The following is a 19225-nucleotide window of genomic DNA, read 5'->3' as shown; positions in this document are numbered from 1 at the left end:
GCACAAAATGTTTCTAAAATGTTTATGCAAATGAGTTTTATATGAACATAAAATTTTAAATACCTTAAAAGATCAATCAACACACCTTGTAGTAAATAGAATGCAATGATATGAATATAAATAAGGTGCATTAAAAGGGAAAGCACAGGAGGACGTTGGTGAGCAACACCTACAGCCAGAGACTTTAATATGAAGATGCTGCTTATTGTATTGTTTGTTTAATGCCTGATGAAGGTCTGTGACGCTGTGCTGCTGAGTCTAACACTTTATTGTCACGTTCTCGAGGCCCACTGGACCCAAACATGCATAGTCACAGTGAATAAACAGTTAAAATGTAGTGTGACATAGTCTATGCTTCAAATGCCTTTCCCCAAACATTTGCGTGGTCTGTAAACTGTTGTTGCTTTTAAACCATATGTATGGTTCACATATGACAAAACCAATATAACACCTTACATACTTTTTAGATGCTTGCTGACAAGTGAAGAGATCTGATCATCAGAGTCAAGATGAACCAGATTCTCAATGGGGGAACAATCTGTAGGGCTTCATTTTGGTCTAAACAACACGTTTGTTGTTTCCTCTGCTCACCAGCTGCTGCTTTGCCTGTGAGGATTCATTGGCAAAACAAAAGAGAACATTCTCAGGTGCTTTTGCTCTTGTTAGTGGTGTTGATTACAAGGTCTGAATAATGGACAATTACAGGAAAATTTGACTAAAGGACCTTTGGGCACATGTGATGTGCATGTGTCACCGCAAAAGGAGGACAGGAGCAAACTGTACAGTGTTTAATTCAGTCATATATCATGAAGCACATTCTTTTTAAGACAGGTGAACAATAGTGGAAGAACAGTGAATGTATGGTTTCACAGGTATGTTTTTCCAAGGTTTTGGAGGTTTTTTGACAATGACTGGGAAGTATTCCACAAAGCTAACCACACACACAAACATCTAGTAGTTATTTTCTGGTTTGCAGAAGGTGGGAAGAGAAAAAGAAGACGAGTCCAGGCTCCAGGCTTCTGTCCTCAAGGAGGTTTTTGGTATCCGTTGATAGGGCTCCCTGCCTGAGGACAGAAAAATAAACTGTAAGTGAAGATGACCAAAGACAATAAACATAAAGTATGTGCAAGACGGGAAATCAGAGAGGAAAATGCCTTCAGGAAAAATTAAGTACAGTATTGGCTGATCAAAAATCTAGATATGAAGGTTAAAACTGGGCTTAATTTGGCTAAAAAGTGCATGTCTTTAGATGTCTTGGTTGCATATAACTGCTGTTCTAACAGCACATCAATGACTAGATTTTAATTGTTAGGAAAATGTAGTTAAGAAGTAGGTTCTGACTTCATGTTGAAATAGGCTTATGAAACAAGTATATGCAACCTAAACGGACGCAGTGGTTGCACAAGCCAGCGTTATCCTGCCCACAGAGCAGAACTGGTGTGTGTCTTTGCTCAAGATTTTGTTTCTGCAGGCGAGCACCAAAATCACTGTTGTCCATGGTGGAAGGCAGTTTGGCAGCTGTATCCATTCGCTGAGTTGTTAAAGGAAAGCTATCGCAAGTTTGAATTGTTGAGTGAGCTAGCTCTGTTTTCCATTTGTAACCTCAGCACTCCGTATGCTACTGCGTGATTCGATCACATAGCTTTAACTATGCAAAGTTAAGGGGGAAAGTTAATACTTAATTCTTTTACCTTTTGTCCAGCAGCAGGTTGCATTTTCAAAGGTATTATGTGATCTCACATTTGACTACTCTCTGCTCAGAATGAATGGTTGTCTGCTTATATGTGTCAGCCCTGTGATGAACTGGCGACCTGTCCAGGGTGTACCCTCCTCTTGCCCAATGTTAGCTGGGATTGGCTCCATCCCTTTGCAACCCTCTAAAGGATAAGTGGATAGGTAATGGATGGGTGGATGGTAAAACCATCTAACTAACCAAAAACATTTAAATCCAATATTTTACAAAAACTGCTGATCAGCTCTGCTCCTCTTCGCTAGAAATACTGGATTCAAATGTTGGTTTTGCTCCAGCCAAATATTTGATCTTTCCAGGCAGAAAGCAGACATCTGTAACATCACGAAAATACCTTTGAAGATGCAACCTGCTGCTTGTGGTAGTAGGTAGTAATGTTTAAACTTTTCGCCTAAGGTTTGCGAACACTGTGTGACCAAATCGCTGAGTAATGTACGGAGTGCTGAGGTCACACACGGGGCAAGCTCTTGGGTTGGCGTTAACAGAGAGGTGACCGCAGGTTCCCAGTACCATTAGCTTGTTAGGTGTAGCCAAACAAATGCTCGCTAGTAAGTGAAACCCCAGCACTCTAATGTTTGGGGACAGGCCAGAGTAATGTAAAATCTACAAATGGTGAAGGCAATCAGACTGGAATCTCCAGCATACTAGTGGCCGGGGATGGAGGTTCCAGTCCAAGGACAGTTAGGCTAGTTAGCCGCGAGATGGCTTGACTTATGAAGCAGGAAGAGGTGTTTAAATGACAAGTGCTGCTGCCTCAGAAATATATAAAGGCAGAAGATCTCCGCACTTCACAACTGCCAGCCACTCGGGGTTGGCGTAACGGAATTAGGGCTTGAAAGGATGCTGGAGGGGGCTTATCCCGTGGTGAGAAACCTCACGCATGGTACTCAGAGAACTAGGGTTACACACTTAAGCATTTCAATGAATACTGAATAATGTTTTAATGTGAAATAGTGAATAGGTCGTAACTCCTTCTAAATGCACTTTGAACAAGCTTTATGTAACCTACACATAAAACAAACACTTTCAACCAACTTTAGCCCAGTTTTAACACAGACACGTAGATGTCTTTTAACTGCAAATCGCCAAAACCATCGCTAGAATACCACTCCTGTGTCCCTGTTTTATCTCTTTAGCAACTAAGAATGATACTCATGTCTACAGAGTGTGAATCTACGGTTGATGTAAATCATGTCAAAGCTGGTAATGTGTTTTATCATGGTTGTTTCCTCTGTGTCTCCGGAGGTCCCCGCTCCTCCAGCTAAATTTCCTCCCTCTCTCAGCTCTGCAGGGACTGAAAAAAAAGCACCCTGCATCATCTGCACTCAATCAGAATAATTATCCCAAGAAATGCAGCACAGAGCCTGTGAGAGGTGAGGGGAATGAAGCACAGAGGCTACTGGCAATCACCTCCCTCCAGTCATTAGTCATCTCTCTGCTGCTTTGGAAGAGGACCCGGACGGCTTGGGAGGAAGCCATGTGCAGCCGACAGACAGACGGACAGACAGACAGAGAAAAGGCCTGATGTGACTCCGGTGCCCAGAAAGTATCAGCAATCTCTCAAGGCTTTGGCAGCACAGCGGCTCCTCTGGGGATTGGCAGCCATCCGCACACGAGCATCAGCCTTATGTTGTGTCTGTCAGGCTTCCTCTTACCTACAGACTTTAAAACACTGAACTTGTCACTCTGACGATGTGGGAGCTTTTAAAAATCCCAAAGCGGCAAGAGATCACCTTTTGGGTTCTTCCCTATAAAAAACCTCCAGAAGGATGAAGCATTTGAGGTCCTTTCAGGATTTGTGAACACCTCCTGGAGGAGTTCTTTGTGGGACAATGTGGGGTTCCTGTTTGATTGCAAAATGGCTTTGCAATCAAAAGTTCCTCTAACTTTTTAAAGCAGACAGAAAAAATAAAACACTGATTAGACTACAGTGCCCATGAAGTATTGGTTTTATGAATGTTCTGGCAGCCCTACAAATCCACAGGGGACTGGCAGCCGTCCTCAGATGAATATCTCTGTGTTTTGAATTTCTATTTCACCCCTGAGATTTGCACTTGTCTCTGATCCAGAGATTTTAAAAGACTGAAACGGTCGCTCTAAAGGTAGAGGATCTTTTCTAAAACCCAAAGGCAGCTATTGTACTTATGCACCTTAACCCTAAAAGATTAATTAATAAACCCTCATATCTAAATAACCCCTATTATTATATAAATACATCAAATAACCCTCTCAAAGCTAACTTACTTTTTAGATTAGAAGCTTCTCATAAATTCAGACAGTAATTCTCTGGCATGTTCATTTATTCACCCATTCAACTTGGGTTGTATTTTTGTAGTTTTGGCCATAATGTCAGATATAACATTTTACTCACCAAAGTAATTGCTGAGATCTGGGAACAGTTATATCACTGGGGTAAAAATCACAAGGGGTCAGACAATCAGACAGTTTGGCCAGATTGTCTAATTGTCCTTTTTTTGTGACCAAAGTGAGCATATGAGAGCATTGTTAATAATCCCTCATTGCACAGGAAATCTTATCTGACCTGTTTCTTGCACAGAGTTCCCGATCCCCTCAGTGAATTTTACAATACTATTATCACTGATGGGAATTGCCAAAAACAACAAAAATAAGACCCAACTTGTAATATATTTCCAGCTGAAAAAAGACACTGATCATCCCAGTTTATAGTAAAGTAGGTAAGTTAGGACCTATTCCAACAAGAAAAGGTCATAAAATATTTCAGTAATTCAAACTAAAGAGAAAAATGGAGTGAAACGCAAACAAGCTGCTTATTATGCACCCTCCCTCCAAGTTAAACTGCAGAAGTTTGAATACTTTTTTTTTCTAAAACCTAATTCGTACCCTGATTTTGTAGCATTGTTTTTATTTTTTATTGCATTCTCACTCATTATCAGTGGTCATTTTGAATATTAAAATAAATTTCCACGTTTTAAAATACACAATTAAAATATTGAGCCCTATTCATAGTTGGCCTGTGTGCCCCCTAGTGGCTGTTAGATGGTATGGCAATGTCTTCCAAAGACACACCCGATTGTTTCTGCAAAACATCTGAACACTGTATGAAGTTGTATATTCTTGCTAAAATATACAGCAGAGAGACAAAATAAAAACCCTGATGAGGCTTCACTGCCCTTGAAGGTTTTTTGAAAATCCTGGCACCACAACAAGCCCACTGCAGACTGGCTGCTGTGCCCAGATGAATATTAGCCCTGTATTTTGGGTTTCTAATATTTCACCCCCAAAATCTGAACTTGTCTCCGATCCAGAGATTTTAAAACACTGAACTGATCACTCTAAAGATATTGGTCCCTTCTAAAATCTAAATCAACTGTAGCCCATGGGTACAGTACAAGAACAATAGACTTGAAGGAGGAAAGCATTGGTTGATTGTTTACACAGTTTAAAACAGCACTTTTTTAAACCTGCACTAACAATAAAAAAATTTAGCCACTTGGGGGCAGCGGTAACAAGTTAAGAACACTAACACTTGAGTTAGTTGATATGGTATAAACAGTTGCTTAATTACACATCCAGCAGTTACAGAGCAACACTAGCATTCATTTGGAGTCGTGTTTGTGTCCACCTGGTGAATGTAGCTCCTTTAGCTCTGTTTTTGGTCTCCACCAACTCGTGAGGGAAATATCAGACTCTTTAGCTGCTAAATGCTTCACTATAGCTACTTTAATGTTCAGTAGAAACGTGACGTTCATATACCTTTACAAAAACTCAAAGGACTTATGAAGGAGTCTGGGTGGATGAATGGGTGTACAAAACATATGACTGACTCCTACGTCAAAAGCTTACGGACATACTGGCAGTGTTTGCGTTAGTATCTTCTTTAAGGAACATTCTGCGGTTACCCAGTGATTGCATAAAGGCTTTCAAGCAACCAAAGACAAAAACAAAGATGAGACTCCAGTACCCATGAAGTTTCTGGAGTTCTGGCTGTATGACAACCCCTGTAGGAACTGGCAGCCGCGCCCAGATGAATATTAGCCCTTCTTTCTAGATGTCTTCTATTTCAGTCTTTGTCTCTGATTCAGAAATGTTTTAATAGAGAAGTGGTCGCTCTTAAAATAAAGGTTTGTTCAAGGGTTCTAGTGAAATACAAAGAGAGCCAACAAGCTATTGGATTTTCTTAGAGGCTTCTTTTAAGAACCTTCACATTAGAGCGGAACAATTTTTCGATTAATTGATTGAAAGAAAATCAATCAGCAATTATTTTGATAATCCGTTAATAGTTTCAGACATTTTTCTTGCAAAAATGTCAACCATTTTCTGGTTCCAACTTCTCAAATGCAAGGATTTCTTTATCATATATGATAGTAAACTGAATATCTTTGGGTTTTGGACTGTTATTCCAATAAAATGAGCAATATGAATCCATCTTCTTGGTCTGTGGGAATTTTTCATTATTTTCTGACATTTTACAGACAAAACAATAAATCAAATAATCGAAAAAATATAATTAAAGATTATATGATAACGAAAATAATCATTAGTTGCAGCCCTACTTTACATATGAGAGGTTTGTGGAGGTCAGAAGTAGGAGGTGAAGTGCTGAACCGTTATGATTCTGTGTTTGGTTGCCAAAGAGCTTTCAGTAACCCCTACGGGTACCTCAAAGCCTCTTTACTTTTAACAGTCTACAGACGACAGAAAAACACACTTCACCTCCCCTGTTCAAGACCTACCTCTAATTTCTGGAAGAACTGACAGCACAGCAATTCCTCTGGGGACTGGCAACCATACTCATATGAATATTAGCCCTCCCTAATAAATCTCTAATATTTCTCCCCTGAGGTTTGCATGTGTCTCCTGCCCAAAGTTTCCAAACACTGAACTGGTGTACTATGACATGTAGAAGGGCTATGCAAAACATTCAGGCTGCGACAAGATTTCTTGAACACATTGCAAAGAGTTTGTGAACAAGATGAGACCTTTGCAATTTTTAGCCATGGAGCTTATGACCATTAAGAAACCTACTGGATAGAAAAATTAAAGTGATACCCGGTTAAAGAGCTCCTCATACAGCGTGTTTGACTTATCCACCTGAGACTCCAGGTCAGCCACTGCACCTGCGTCCCACGATGTTCTACTGCTTCAAAAGAAAGGCAGGTTGGACGTGTTGGAAACACTGCCAAAGTCAGTGGAAAATGTATAAAAATGATGGGAGATATAGAAGAATTTTGTTTTCTTTATTTCATTCCCAGTGGGAGTTTTTTGTTTTTTAAACATTCCAGAGCTGATTTCTGGCAAAAGATGTGTAGCTTTATCATAGTGATAAGTTTATGTTGCATCTATCTGTCTGATCTACTTTATTCCTCACTGTTCGTTCTTCCTTACCTGTCACAGCATTTAGAGTCCTGCAGGGGACAGAGGACGCCCTGTGTGGGACAGTCGTCATGTAAACTTTTCCTCGGTTTCTCAGCGTTCTTTTCCAACATGAGGACCCGTAGAGCTTCTCTCTCCTTCATCAGGCAGTCTTTGAATCTGTAGAAATAGATTTGTTTATGCACAGTGACCAGCTAAGCAATTTAAATTGTAAAATTCCTGCACCCTGGATTCATAGCCCTGTCGTGGGTGATTCTGCATCTCTTCATTTAAGTAGACTCAGCTGTTCTTCCAAATACAATGAGTGAGTGTGTAGTTAAACTAAACAGGAAGCAGCAACATAAGGCCCGACTACATATGGAGGTACCCCCTTTACTAGCAAGGAGCACTGTTCAAAATATGTATTTTGTGCAGTTCCAGTACCTGCACTGACTGCACAGGGGGGGATATTTGGATGGGAGGTTAATGCCTCTTAGCAAACTTTTTTTTTTTTTACATCCTGTAGAAGAGCTTGTACGTCCTAAAGTTGAGTTCATAGTCAGTTAGTTTTTATTGACCCAGGGGATATTTATATTCAAAGTCTACACATTTGTGTCTCACATAGGAGAAAAAACACATACACACAATGGACACATTAAGTATTTCTGTATTACATTTAATATTTGTGTCTAAATAAACAACAATCAATACTCATTTATAAATGAATAATGGTTAGAGGAATAGTTTGGCATTTTGTAAAAAAAACTTTGATTTCTTGCTGACAGTTAGCTGAGAAGATCGATTCCACGCTTGTGTCTGTATGGTAAATATGTAGCTACCGACAGAAGCTGGTTAGCTTAGCTTAGCATAAAGACTGGAAACAGGGAAACCACTAGCCTGGCTCTGTCCTAAGGTAAAACAAATCTGCCTACCAACACTTCTAAAGCTCATTAATTAACATGTTATATCTTGTTTGTTTAATCCGTACAAAGTGTGAAGAAAAAAAAAGAAGAAAGTTGTGGTTTTACGTAGAGTCATTTGTTGGGAGCTTTTCTTTGCCGGGTCAGTGACTTGTTGGAGTGATGTTGCCAGAAAACTAAGAAAGCCAATAAGCGAATTTCCCAAAATGTTCAAGTATTGCTTTAAATTTTTATTGGTGTGTGAGAAGAGTACAGACAAAACACAAAAACATAAATCTCTCATGGGAAATATACAGTACCATTCTGACAACGACAGTTTACAGTGTCTTTATGTCGCTCATTAGCAAAGTTGGTTGTCAGGGCCTCAAATGTCCTCTGAAAGTTGTTTACATCAGCTCTTGTGTATCAGATGCTGTGTGTGATTGTAAAAGTCAGTTTGATCAGGTCGAACGTTTAGGGAGAAAATACCCACCTCTTGACACAACTCATCCAGTAGCGCTGCTGCTGACAGAGCCATTCAAACTGCTCTGCTGTCTCCTGTAGTTTCCCCAGACTTCCCTCATTCTCCTGCTGCAGTTCCCTCACCTCAGAAACAAGACAACATCACTTTATTTCCTCCTTCAACCAGGATGTGATCAAGACAACAAGAAAGCAGGAAGTAATGAGGGCGACTGTGGTGTGTTTGTGTCTGTCTGGGCTCAAATATAGATCAGAAAAAAAGACTCTTGAAACTCACTGCCGTCATCTAGAAAGATGAGAGAATGCAACAGGTTCGGACTTAATCTCCAACTCCCAGGACTTTCACAATAATTCACTGACTTGGTCCACCACAAATAAATATTCTCATTAAGTTTTTCACTGACATGGCAGTCTGTCGTTTTGTTCTGTTGGACTTGTGTAGCTGTCTCATAGGAGAGATCATTGTAGACCTGGATTGTTTGCTGTTTGATGGACTGGTTGAAACGGGCCAGTAAGAAAAAAATCCTGACAGTGTGTAGGAATGTTTCACTAATGCCCAGGCTCAATACAAACCCAATGCCAGGTGAATCTGAATTAGTGTGTTCTCTGGGGTGGTAGTAGTTTTTAACATTTGGCCACAGTACATAAAACCTTGAGGTTCAAATTTATTGTTTCATGAAATGTATTATTCAAAATCCAAGAGCAGACTTGTTATTCATTGTCTAACTGGCATGCTGGCACACTGACCTTAACTAGCCTGAGAAAAGCATGAACAGTGTTAATCCATTGCTTCTGCTTGGAGGAGCTGGCAGCAGGATGATGTTGTGCTGCATTATTTCTGGAGGAGTTGGCTCCAAGCTTGACAAAGAGAACTACTCCACATTCATCATTAAAAGTCCATTATTCATCTATTTATTCTCAACCAGAGAAGACCAAAGCAGTGTTGAACAAAGTGTCAAATCCTGACATCTGCTGGACAAAAGTGACATTGCATCCACTGAGCAGCAGATTTTTTTTTGGAGCATAATTTCTTTACATTCCTCTGTATACTACACGTAGGCTGTTCAAACGTTTATATTGTGCTCTTAGATGCTGGTGGGTATTTAAATGTTTGGTTTCTTGTTGATTAATGTGTCTGAATAATCTCATTAATCACACCATATTAGTATATAGTCACACAAACTCAGCCCACAATGTCAAAGCAGAAATTTCAGATTATGATAATATTTACATTTCACATCATACCGCAGGTGGACGTTGAAATCGCACAGGGACTTTGGCATACTTCTTCCCTTTTTGTTTAATGTTTCAGGTCCATCGAAAGTGAATTTGATGTAATGAATGTACTGTGTATTTTGAAGACTATTTCTGTCATGTTGTGATGGACAATAATGGGGTTTTTTTGGCCCTCAAGCAGTGTATACCACCAATTATTTTCTTCATGTCACTGAAAAATGGAAATTACTATTGCGCTTTCTGTATCTACATTGTTAGTCTATAAGTGTCCTGGTATAAATTAATTTTTTTAAACAAACTCCAGCAAACTTTTGTCTACTCTTGTACATTAAAAGACTTAAAGGTCCAGTGTGTAACATTTAGGAGGAGCTATTGGCAGAAATGGAGTATAATATTTATAAGTATGTTTCCATTAGTCTTGTTGTCTTGATCACATCCTGAAAATAAGAATAGTTAATAAGCAGTTTTATCTACATTGGGGGGGGGGGGGGTCCGTGTTGCACCACCATGTTTCTACAGTAGACCAGAAAGGACAAACCAATCACTGGGTCTAGATAGGGCCGTTCACGTTTTTCGCGAGTTTCGTGGTCACCGTAGTTTCTCCTACACGCATGGAGGTGGAGGGTGAGGCAAGCGGTATTCAAATGGTTGCAATCTGCAATTTCACCACTAAATGCCACTAAATCCAACATACTGGAACATTAAAGATGAAACAATTAGTGGATTAAAAGATTAGTCAATTGACACCAAATCAATTCATTTTCATAATTTATTATTTATTATTTATTGTTTTGAGTAATGCAAAACATTCACTGGTTCCAGCTTCTCAAATGCACATATTTGATGGTTTTCTTAGCCTTTTATAATAGTGAAATGTAATCTCTTTGGGTTTTTGGACTGTTGGTTGGACAAAACAAGCTGTTTGAATATGTTAATTTGACATTTTTTGCTATTCCACGACATTTTATAGACTAAACATTTAATCGCTTAATCAATAAAAAAAATCAGAAAACGTGAATATACGGATCAACAGTAGAGCAGTGGATTATGCTGCATGAGTGGTTTAAGAAGTTTCTATGGAGGTTTTGATTCATTTTGACACTTTTTTGATAGAATTTTGAAATTGCTTTTAACTAGTGGCGCTACACTTTAGTGCTTTACTAGCTCCTACAGTCAGAACTGACTTGTTATGCACTTACGCACAAAACATGGCAGAGCTGCATTCCTTTCTGTTTTTGTGCTAAACTTTGTTCCCTTACCTTCTTCTGATGAGCGGTGCGTAAATCCTTCAGCTCCTCCGTCAAGGTTTTGTTGGTTTCTTGTAGCTCCTCCAGCTCCACTGTCTTACTGTTGGTGACAAATACAAAAAGATTTGATCTATCATCTGTGTGTACTCTTAACGCTTTACCAGTTTACTTTAACTAGAGTACAGTCATATGAATGTAGCTGTCAGCACACAATGTTTTCCACTGCACAGAATCAGAATCAGAAACAGGTTTATTGGCAGGAAGGTTTTCACATACAAGGAATTTTCTTGGTGTTGTGGTGCATAATAGTCAAAATATACAAAGTAAGAGAAAGAGAAAGAGCTGTACAGGAATTAAAACAAAGAGAATGAAATGTAAACATTTTTAATAAGGAATGTGCAGATGAAGATACACAGACATACAGAACTACATTAATGTGATAATGTGATGAGTGTTGTTGGCTGTGGAGGGTGAACAGATGTGCAATAGTGCTAATAATAATAATACAGATGATACATCAATGTGCATAGTAGTAACAAGTTAGATGTTCAAATAATAAGGAAACTCCATCCATCTGATCTCTTATATTAATACACAAAATGCGCCAACAACATTTGACAACAGATTGTGTCCACACATTAACGCCACTGTATAATCATTAAAAATACCCCTACCTCTACAGTCATTTTATAGCTTTCTATTTGAAATAATTAATGTTTGTCTGATATAGTGCAGTATAGCTTTTTTCTTTAAATCATGAAAATTAGACATTATTTCTTTACTTTTTTACAGTCATTGGCAGAAATTAGAGAAAGGAGTAGCATGAAGACTTTTCATTTAAGGGCTTTTAGTCTAAGTTTAAGTGCAATATATGACAGTTTGGTGCTTTGGATTGCTCTTAACTAAAATAATGTTCCTTATTTTTTCGTGTTTTTACAGGTGTTTCTTCCACAGATCTTTCTATTCATCATTCATTTCTATTTCCAACCATCCGTGATCCTTGCTACTCCATCACAGACAAGCTAATGAGACTCTTTTTTTACGATTGTATCAATGCATTTAATGTTAGAGTCAGTAATAATTTTAACTGATGACTTGTGGGCTGCTGTATTCCTGGAATCATAATGTGATAACGTATTCTGACACTAAGCCAACTCTCCACAGGGATTTAAAGTCAGCAGATTGAGGCACGGCGCTGTATTTCTGCTGACTTAAAATTGCAGGTCCGAACTCGATGTTTTTATTCAGTCTTGAGACAACAGTTTGAGATGAAGTTCTTCTCTGTGGGTTTGCAGAGCAGCTGGTGACAGCTCCACTTGGCATCAGTTTGCTGGAGATGGTAATCAAACGTTAGTACTTCTTTTATTCATTTGAATGTTTCTTTTCTGAGTCTGCGGCCTTATCTGGGTTACTGTTTGTTTTTATATTTTCTTCAGTTTTAACAGCTGGGTGGAACATGGAGAAATGTGTTTAAATCAAACCATGAACAATTCAACATGGATAAGAAAAACAAGGAGTGTGACAGGTTACCACAACCATTTTTTCAGGTATTTCCTGCTGTCAGAGCTGTGACGAGTCTGAAGCACAGTAAAGGTTTGTGCTACAGTTTTAACTGAAAAGTTAAAGTTTAGTATCATCACCACTGATGTACACTGATAAGATGATATACAGCGCAATGAACTTAAGACCACCCACTCAAAGTGATTACTACCCATATTAACAAAAACTGTTCAAAACTGTAATGAAATATAATTTATCTGGAAAAGAGCAAATTTTAAAACGTGAAAAATGCCCCCCCACAACTTCCCAGAGCCCACAGTGACGTCTTCAGTTTCCTTGTACTGTCCAAAACCCAAAGATATTCAGTTTACAAGGATATAAAACACAGAAAATAAGCAAATTTAGGCATAAGCATGTTTGCTTTACAGTTGATTTGTTTGTTTATATTTGTGCTTTTCTGCTTTTATTATTATATTATGACCTTAAGTTAACTCATTTTAAAATGTCAGTCGCCTAACTGAATATTGGACGAATATAAGGATTAATGTTGAGAGCAGCTTTAAGAGGCTTACATGTATTTTGTGTTACTCAAAATTACAGTAAGACCAGATTTCCCATCAGCCCTGCTGCTTTTTGTTGTAAAGAGGATGCTGGTCCTTGACCCCACCCCCATTGCCATGGTGATGTTCTGTGTGGTTTTGTTTTGCAGGTCAAGAAGATGGATAACAGGTTTTATAACAACCACTGTGCATTGAGATTATAGAACAGGTAAGCCAACGTGAATGGGATGTCTGGTGGCACAGGCTCATTCAATATACTGTACTGTGATTACAATCGCTGTGTTAACTCCGGCCAGGGACCTTTGGTGCACGTCATTCCCCCTCTCTCTCCTGTCACTTATCCACAGTTTGCTTTCAAATGAAGGCACAAATGCTAAAAAATACTATTTCAGCTCTACATGTGGCTTATTAATGATACGATGCAACATGTAACACATAAAAGGGTGAGTAAATTGCTTGCGTGGGTATGCACTTGATTTCATGCATAGGACATGACGTTTGTTATGGGCCTACCTGCGCAGCTCTGCCTGCAGGCTGTCTGCCACCACAGCTCTGTGTTGGGCCTCAGCGTGCAGCTGCTCCACCAGGCCCTGCAGCTTCACCTCAGAGCTCTGCAGGCACAGCAGCTCTGAGCCGACCTGCCGCAGCAGCTCCCCGTCCCGAAAGCTCTCCCCCGCCAGCAGGACCACACGCTGCTGCAGCAAGTCCACCAGGTCCTACAGGGCAGACACATGGAGATACTGACACAGTCACACACACACACACACATCCTCATCTACACACATGATACAGAGATAAGTACATACATGTAAGCAATCCATACTAATTCACATACCTTTTGCAGAATGTTTTTACAAAACAAAATTCTATTTTATTGTACTATTTTCACTATTTCATGTTTTCATCAATCATTCTTTAAATTTCTCTGCTGAATTCTGTTACTTACAGAGTACCAAAAGTAAAATTACTCATTATGTAGAATGGCCTATTTCAGAATTATATTACTGAATTATAATTATTGACAGATTAATATACGTATCACTTTAATGTTGCAGCTGGTAAAGGTGGAGCTATTTTTAATTACTTTATATACTGCTGGGTGGCTTAATCCATAATAATATATAATATTTTATTTGTTGATAATATTTAGTATTATTAATCTGAATGTGTAAAGTAGTTAGTAACTGATAAATTTATTAAAGAAATGTAGAAAAAAGTACAATGTTTCCCTTTGAAAGTTAATTACTCAGTTATTTTCCACCACTCAAACATGGACAAAATAAACATAAATGGCACATATTAACTATGCATATTAATCTTATTTTACTCAGTCAAAGAGTTTGTGACAAGCCCAAATCTGATGCTATATCAAATCTATGTGGGGAAAGTGAGTGAGTCACAATCTTTGTCACAACAAATACCATCAAGGTTTCTAGAAGAGCTGCTCATGTGTTACTGTGCAGCTCCCGAGTAAAAACTGTGTAAAACAGGATAAATGTGAAGCAGGGCACTGCTAAAAAAAACTGCACGTTTAGTGAAACATCAGATTTCTAAATATGTGAAAAAATGTATCTTTGAAAATTGTCTTAACATATCCCAAACTATTAGAACTGGGGTTTGGGTCACAAAATAAATCTTAGAGGTCAAAAGGTAAAAAATAACAACAACCTATTTCTGCCACACAAAATGAAGTTCATTTATTTCTGAGTTGCCTCTAGTCTTTGCTTTTTTCCTGTGAATTACTGGATCTAGGCCTCTAAAAGTAATGAAATAAAACAGCCCGAGAAAAGAATAAAGTCTCTCTTTAGTTAAACTGCTTACAGCTCACAACTCATACCTATGCAACCTGTGTCGAGGAGCCAAAAACCCCAAAAGGTTGGTAACCACTGCCAAAACCTCTGCATTTACAGTATGTTAACAGTGGCACTTACTGGTAGCCTAATTCCAGTGTAATTTCAGTAATTGCAGCATAGGTGGCCCGCGGGTATGGTCATGGCTATGTGCATTTAAATTATGGGATTGTAATGAGGTTAAATACTACAAGGTGAAATGACACAAATTTTAAAAAGTCACTCTGAGAGACTCAGGTAAGTATTTCCTAACAAGCCTCCAATTGCCAAACCAACATTTGAGGTTTAAATAGAGCTAAATGCTTTGGAAATCATGATTAGGTGAAAGGAGTTGTTCATTGTGACAAACCCACAGAGAATTATCAGCTAACTCTGCAGCTCTACGGAGCTTTTTAGCCTCTTTAAACTAATAGTTTTGGTTTCACGGCACATTTACCAACTGATTCAGTCTCAGCACTCTCAGCAACTTAATTTCCAGCAGAAGCAGGCAGCTTTTCAGCAAAAAGAAAAGCTATGATAAATCCATAGTACACATAAAGTTAGAGACTGGTGGAAAAAGTGGAACATTAGCTGCTAAAGAGCCAGATATTTGTCTCATGAGTTGGTAGAGACCAAAACAGAGCAAAAAGTAGAGTGAATATTGGACTTCAATGCATCAGGCGGACGGAAAAATGAATGCTAATGTTGTTCTGTTTGTGCTGAATGCCCCCAAGAAATGAAAAAGAATCACTTAATGCAGCAAAGTAAAGAAAAATGTGTTAGTCTTCCTAACATTTGAGTCCAAATGACTGTTGCAGCTTAGGCTAACACACTAGGTACCTTGGGTTGTATTTTGTATTTTGAGTTCCTGCTTTACCATTCATGATCAACAGTAATTTAAACCTGCATTCACTGATTTTTTTGGCCACTAAGGGGCACCGTTAAAAAGCTTTAATACTACACTAACATATTATACAGCAAATTTGTCAGAAAACAGTTGCCTACTTTCACATAGGGCAGACATGGAGTAACATTATCAATCATTTAATGTTATGTTTCTGGCCATCTGATGAATGTCCAATATTCACTCTCCTTTTAACTCTGTTTTCCTCTCCACCATCTCCTTAGAAAAATGTCTCTTTAGCTGCTAGATGCTCCACTATCTTCACCAGCTAGTCGCTAACCAAAATAATGAGCTGAAAGATGCTAAAATGCTCCTTAGAGCTGAGGGGGAAATGGAGAGCTGGGTGATAATTCTCTGTGGGACTAGTAGCGACTCCTTTCACATACACATTTGATCATTTGATCTATTGTTAATATAAAGACATTGATTACAGCAGTTTTAAGATCTAATATAACTGTAGATAAATGACCCCCACCCGCTGTGGTTTAACTCAAACAATGAGATTATGTCTTTATTTCTACCTACAGAGCACCTCAGCCTCTGACAGACATTCAATTCACCAGTTCACCTGCTGCTGGTGGATCCTGCTGATGAGTTGGTCATGTTTCATCCTGAGCTCCATGTTCAGCTGCTCCTGGTGGAGGAGTCGAGTGGTCGTAGCCTCCAGTGCATTCTGCAGCTTCCTCTCCCTGTCTCTGGACACCAGGAACTCCCTGTCAAGCACTGCTGCAGCCACAAAGAACAGACCAAAGTCAGGTTGGACCGCTAAACCAAAGCTTTAGATGATTTTCATTAAAACAGAAGATCTGCTGAATGTGTGCCACTTGGACGTGTTTTAATGAAAGGTAATGAAAAAGTAAGGTTTTCACTGCCCACAGCATAAAATAATGTTTTATCCCATAACACTTTAAATGTAGGGTCGTATATCAGCTGCTGACATTTCCTGGCATTGGAAAAACTTTCCTCTCATTGGAGTTTTAAGGCATTCCCACCCTCCTCACCTCATCACTGCGCTCATGTGGGAGTTAAGTGTCCCGACATGTTTTTTACATACATTTCTCTTGGATTTCTGCTCTGCGGCCGACCTCATCTCTCATGTGCAAATGTCACTTTATTGTCCACATCACGTTCATATTGTAGACAGGGTCTATGATTATTGTTGCAACTCCTACTGGTCATTAACAGAGGTTGATAAAGGTCAGATTTCTTAATGTCTCTTACAGTTTACCACGCTACTGCTAGGTGTCTGTTTCCTCATCTCTTCTCTTCTGTTAGTCTATCACTTATTATGTTATTACATATTGTGTGTTATTGTTGTTTTAACTTAGATTAAATTGTTTTTGAAACTCTGTATCTTGTGTGCACATTGTAAATTTGACTCTGATAGGTCACAGCTGGCAAACTAGTCCTTGATGTTTAATGGCATTGTGCCATGATTACAAAATTCTCTGGAAAGGGTGAGGTGCTGTGGTGTGGTCGTTTAAGTATAATCCATTACCTTTGTCATTCTAACATGTTTAAAACAAATGGGAGATTACTTTGGTAGAAAATAAGAAAACTGAATATTAACTACTTACTAATTTCTGCTAGATTAAATTCTGTTTATTTTTCTGACTTTTGTCAAATACTGTTTAGTCTTATCTCTTGAGGCCTCTAAAAGATGATTCAGATGCAACAGTCAGAGGGGGAAACTACGCTTTGATTAAACTGTGCTCACAACTCATAGACACGGACCAAGTAGACATTGGTTCACATTAAGGGGTCACAAGCAAAAATAACATACATAAAATATAATAAAAAAAACAGATTTTATGCCTTCAGACATGCTTCACTGGTAGGGGCTCTAAACTAATCTGATTACTTGTTAAGTGATGTTATAATGGGTTATTGTCACTGTGCTGTATTGTAATTGTTTTCATAGGATACAATCTGACAATATCAAAGTGATAAATACAACCAGAGAAACACACTTTTACAGTCTACAAGGCACTGTTTCACTTTCAAGTTATGACCTTTGAACCAGGTTAAGTTTTATTATCTGCTGTGGACAATATGCAGAGAAAATGCACACGTACTAACAACACGTTCATTTTACTACTTACAGTGAGCATGTAGCATGAATCCTTGTAGTCCGTTTTGTAAGTGGTTCATTTTATGGCATGAAACCAGATTTAAATGAATTTAATGCATTTTTAAAAATCCCATAAATAGCATGAAGTATAAACTTTTAGATGCGACAGATCTATGTGAGTACTAAGTTTGCGCTTATTGGTGCCTCAGGTGAAATTAATAAAATTGTGAATTAGAGGAGACATAAATAACATAACAGACAAAAAAGGAATAATTGCAGTTAACACCAGACTGAACCTGTATACTCCAGTAGTGGCTCTAAAATGTAAATGTGTAACTATCCTCAGAGGTCAAAGTCTTGACCTCCATGACTTACCTTTATCATGAGCCAGGCGGGTGCACTTGGCTGTCAGATACTGGATCTGACTGTGGTCTTCGTCCCTGTGTGCTTGGAAAAACCTCCTCATGCTCATCTGTGTCTGAACTGCTCTCTTCAATCTAAAGGTTCTTCCACCTTCCCATGCTCCTTAGGGCAGGGTGGGGGTGTCCCACATGGTCAGATAGGACGCAGTGTGCACATTCCCTTTCCTTGTCCATGAAGTCTGTCTTAAAGAAGACTTAGACCTGGAGCGCACCTACAAAGGGCAAGTTTCAGCATTAATCCAAGCTTTTGTTTTCATAACATGGGGGTGAGGCATGCTGCTGGTGTGTGTGTGGTTCACTGCTTAAATAAATAGGAAAACTATGACTTGTTTCATGCACAAACTGAAGGCTTGATCTGACGTTATATGCCAAATTTGTTTTAAAATTCTCCTCCAAGGCAACAAGTGCTGCAGGAGAGAGCTGAAGTAAGTCGGGCATGTTGTGTCTAGCAGGCAGGCGTCTTTACAGCAGCAGCTGCAGGTTAGTACTTAAATTATATAGGATTGCATAAGAGATTTTATACAGGAAAATACCATTGGCATGTAATAACATCTTGTATTTTATATCTCTATATGTCTTAGTAGTTTGTATGTAGAATATAATCTAAAACTGTTTGAAGAAAACTGCTAATTTCTGATGAGATACTGCAACTAATTAATTTAAAGAAGTACATTTACTCAAGTACTGTACCTAGTACCAAGTACAAATTTGAGGTACATGCCGATTTATACTTTTATACTTTTCTAAATATTTTTACTTCACTACATTTATCTGACAGTTTTAGTCACTTTACAAATTAAAATTTTTGCATAAAAACACATGAAGAGCTTATAAAATATGATGTTTTGTTATAAATTAATTCAATTTTATTCAATTAAATTTTATTTATATAGCGCCAAGTTATCTCATTAAAGTTTTCCTATAGAGCAAGTCTAGACCGTACTACTCACCAGTTTATAAAAGTACGATTAGTTGATTAATCAATCAGTCGAT

At 38.6% G+C, this 19225-nt stretch overlaps 1 protein-coding gene across 7 annotated transcripts; it reads right to left on the bottom strand.

The window, feature by feature from the left end:
• Positions 1-774: 774 nt before the first annotated feature.
• Positions 775-18945, bottom strand: LOC122880204 (mitotic spindle assembly checkpoint protein MAD1). Of its 7 annotated transcripts, none has more exons than XM_044205054.1 (8): positions 18186-18945; positions 16308-16462; positions 13520-13722; positions 10959-11046; positions 8477-8589; positions 7118-7264; positions 6782-6872; positions 775-1064 (listed from the first exon to the last, which is right to left on the bottom strand). In XM_044205054.1, the coding sequence occupies exons 1-8, from the start codon at positions 18280-18282 to the stop codon at positions 1026-1028; spliced, it is 933 nt and encodes a 310-aa protein (XP_044060989.1). In that variant the 5' UTR covers positions 18283-18945; the 3' UTR covers positions 775-1025. The 7 variants fall into 7 exon arrangements, with proteins under 7 accessions (XP_044060989.1, XP_044060987.1, XP_044060991.1 ...); XM_044205052.1 differs by having other exon boundaries at positions 16308-16465; positions 18186-18939; XM_044205056.1 differs by having other exon boundaries at positions 6824-6872; positions 16308-16465; positions 18186-18939.
• Between the last annotated feature and the right edge of the window lie 280 nt (positions 18946-19225).

This window comes from Siniperca chuatsi, linkage group LG8 (assembly GCF_020085105.1).
Source record: "Siniperca chuatsi isolate FFG_IHB_CAS linkage group LG8, ASM2008510v1, whole genome shotgun sequence".
In the NCBI taxonomy this organism is placed as follows: Eukaryota; Metazoa; Chordata; class Actinopteri; order Centrarchiformes; family Sinipercidae; genus Siniperca; species Siniperca chuatsi.
This window is presented reverse-complemented; position numbering and strand designations above follow the sequence as displayed.

What these genes read in the sequence shown, in the direction of transcription:
- LOC122880204 (XM_044205052.1), bottom strand. Translation starts at nt 18,282, where the DNA reads ATGAGCATGAGGAGGTTTTTCCAAGCACACAGGGACGAAGACCACAGT. An exon ending in GCACCGCTCATCAGAAGAAG is followed by an intron (nt 8,590 to 10,958) that starts GTAAGGGAACAA and finishes CTTGTTTCTGAG; the next exon opens with GTGAGGGAACTGCAGCAGGA. An exon ending in GACTCTAAATGCTGTGACAG is followed by an intron (nt 6,873 to 7,117) that starts GTAAGGAAGAAC and finishes TTTCTTTTGAAG; the next exon opens with CAGTAGAACATCGTGGGACG.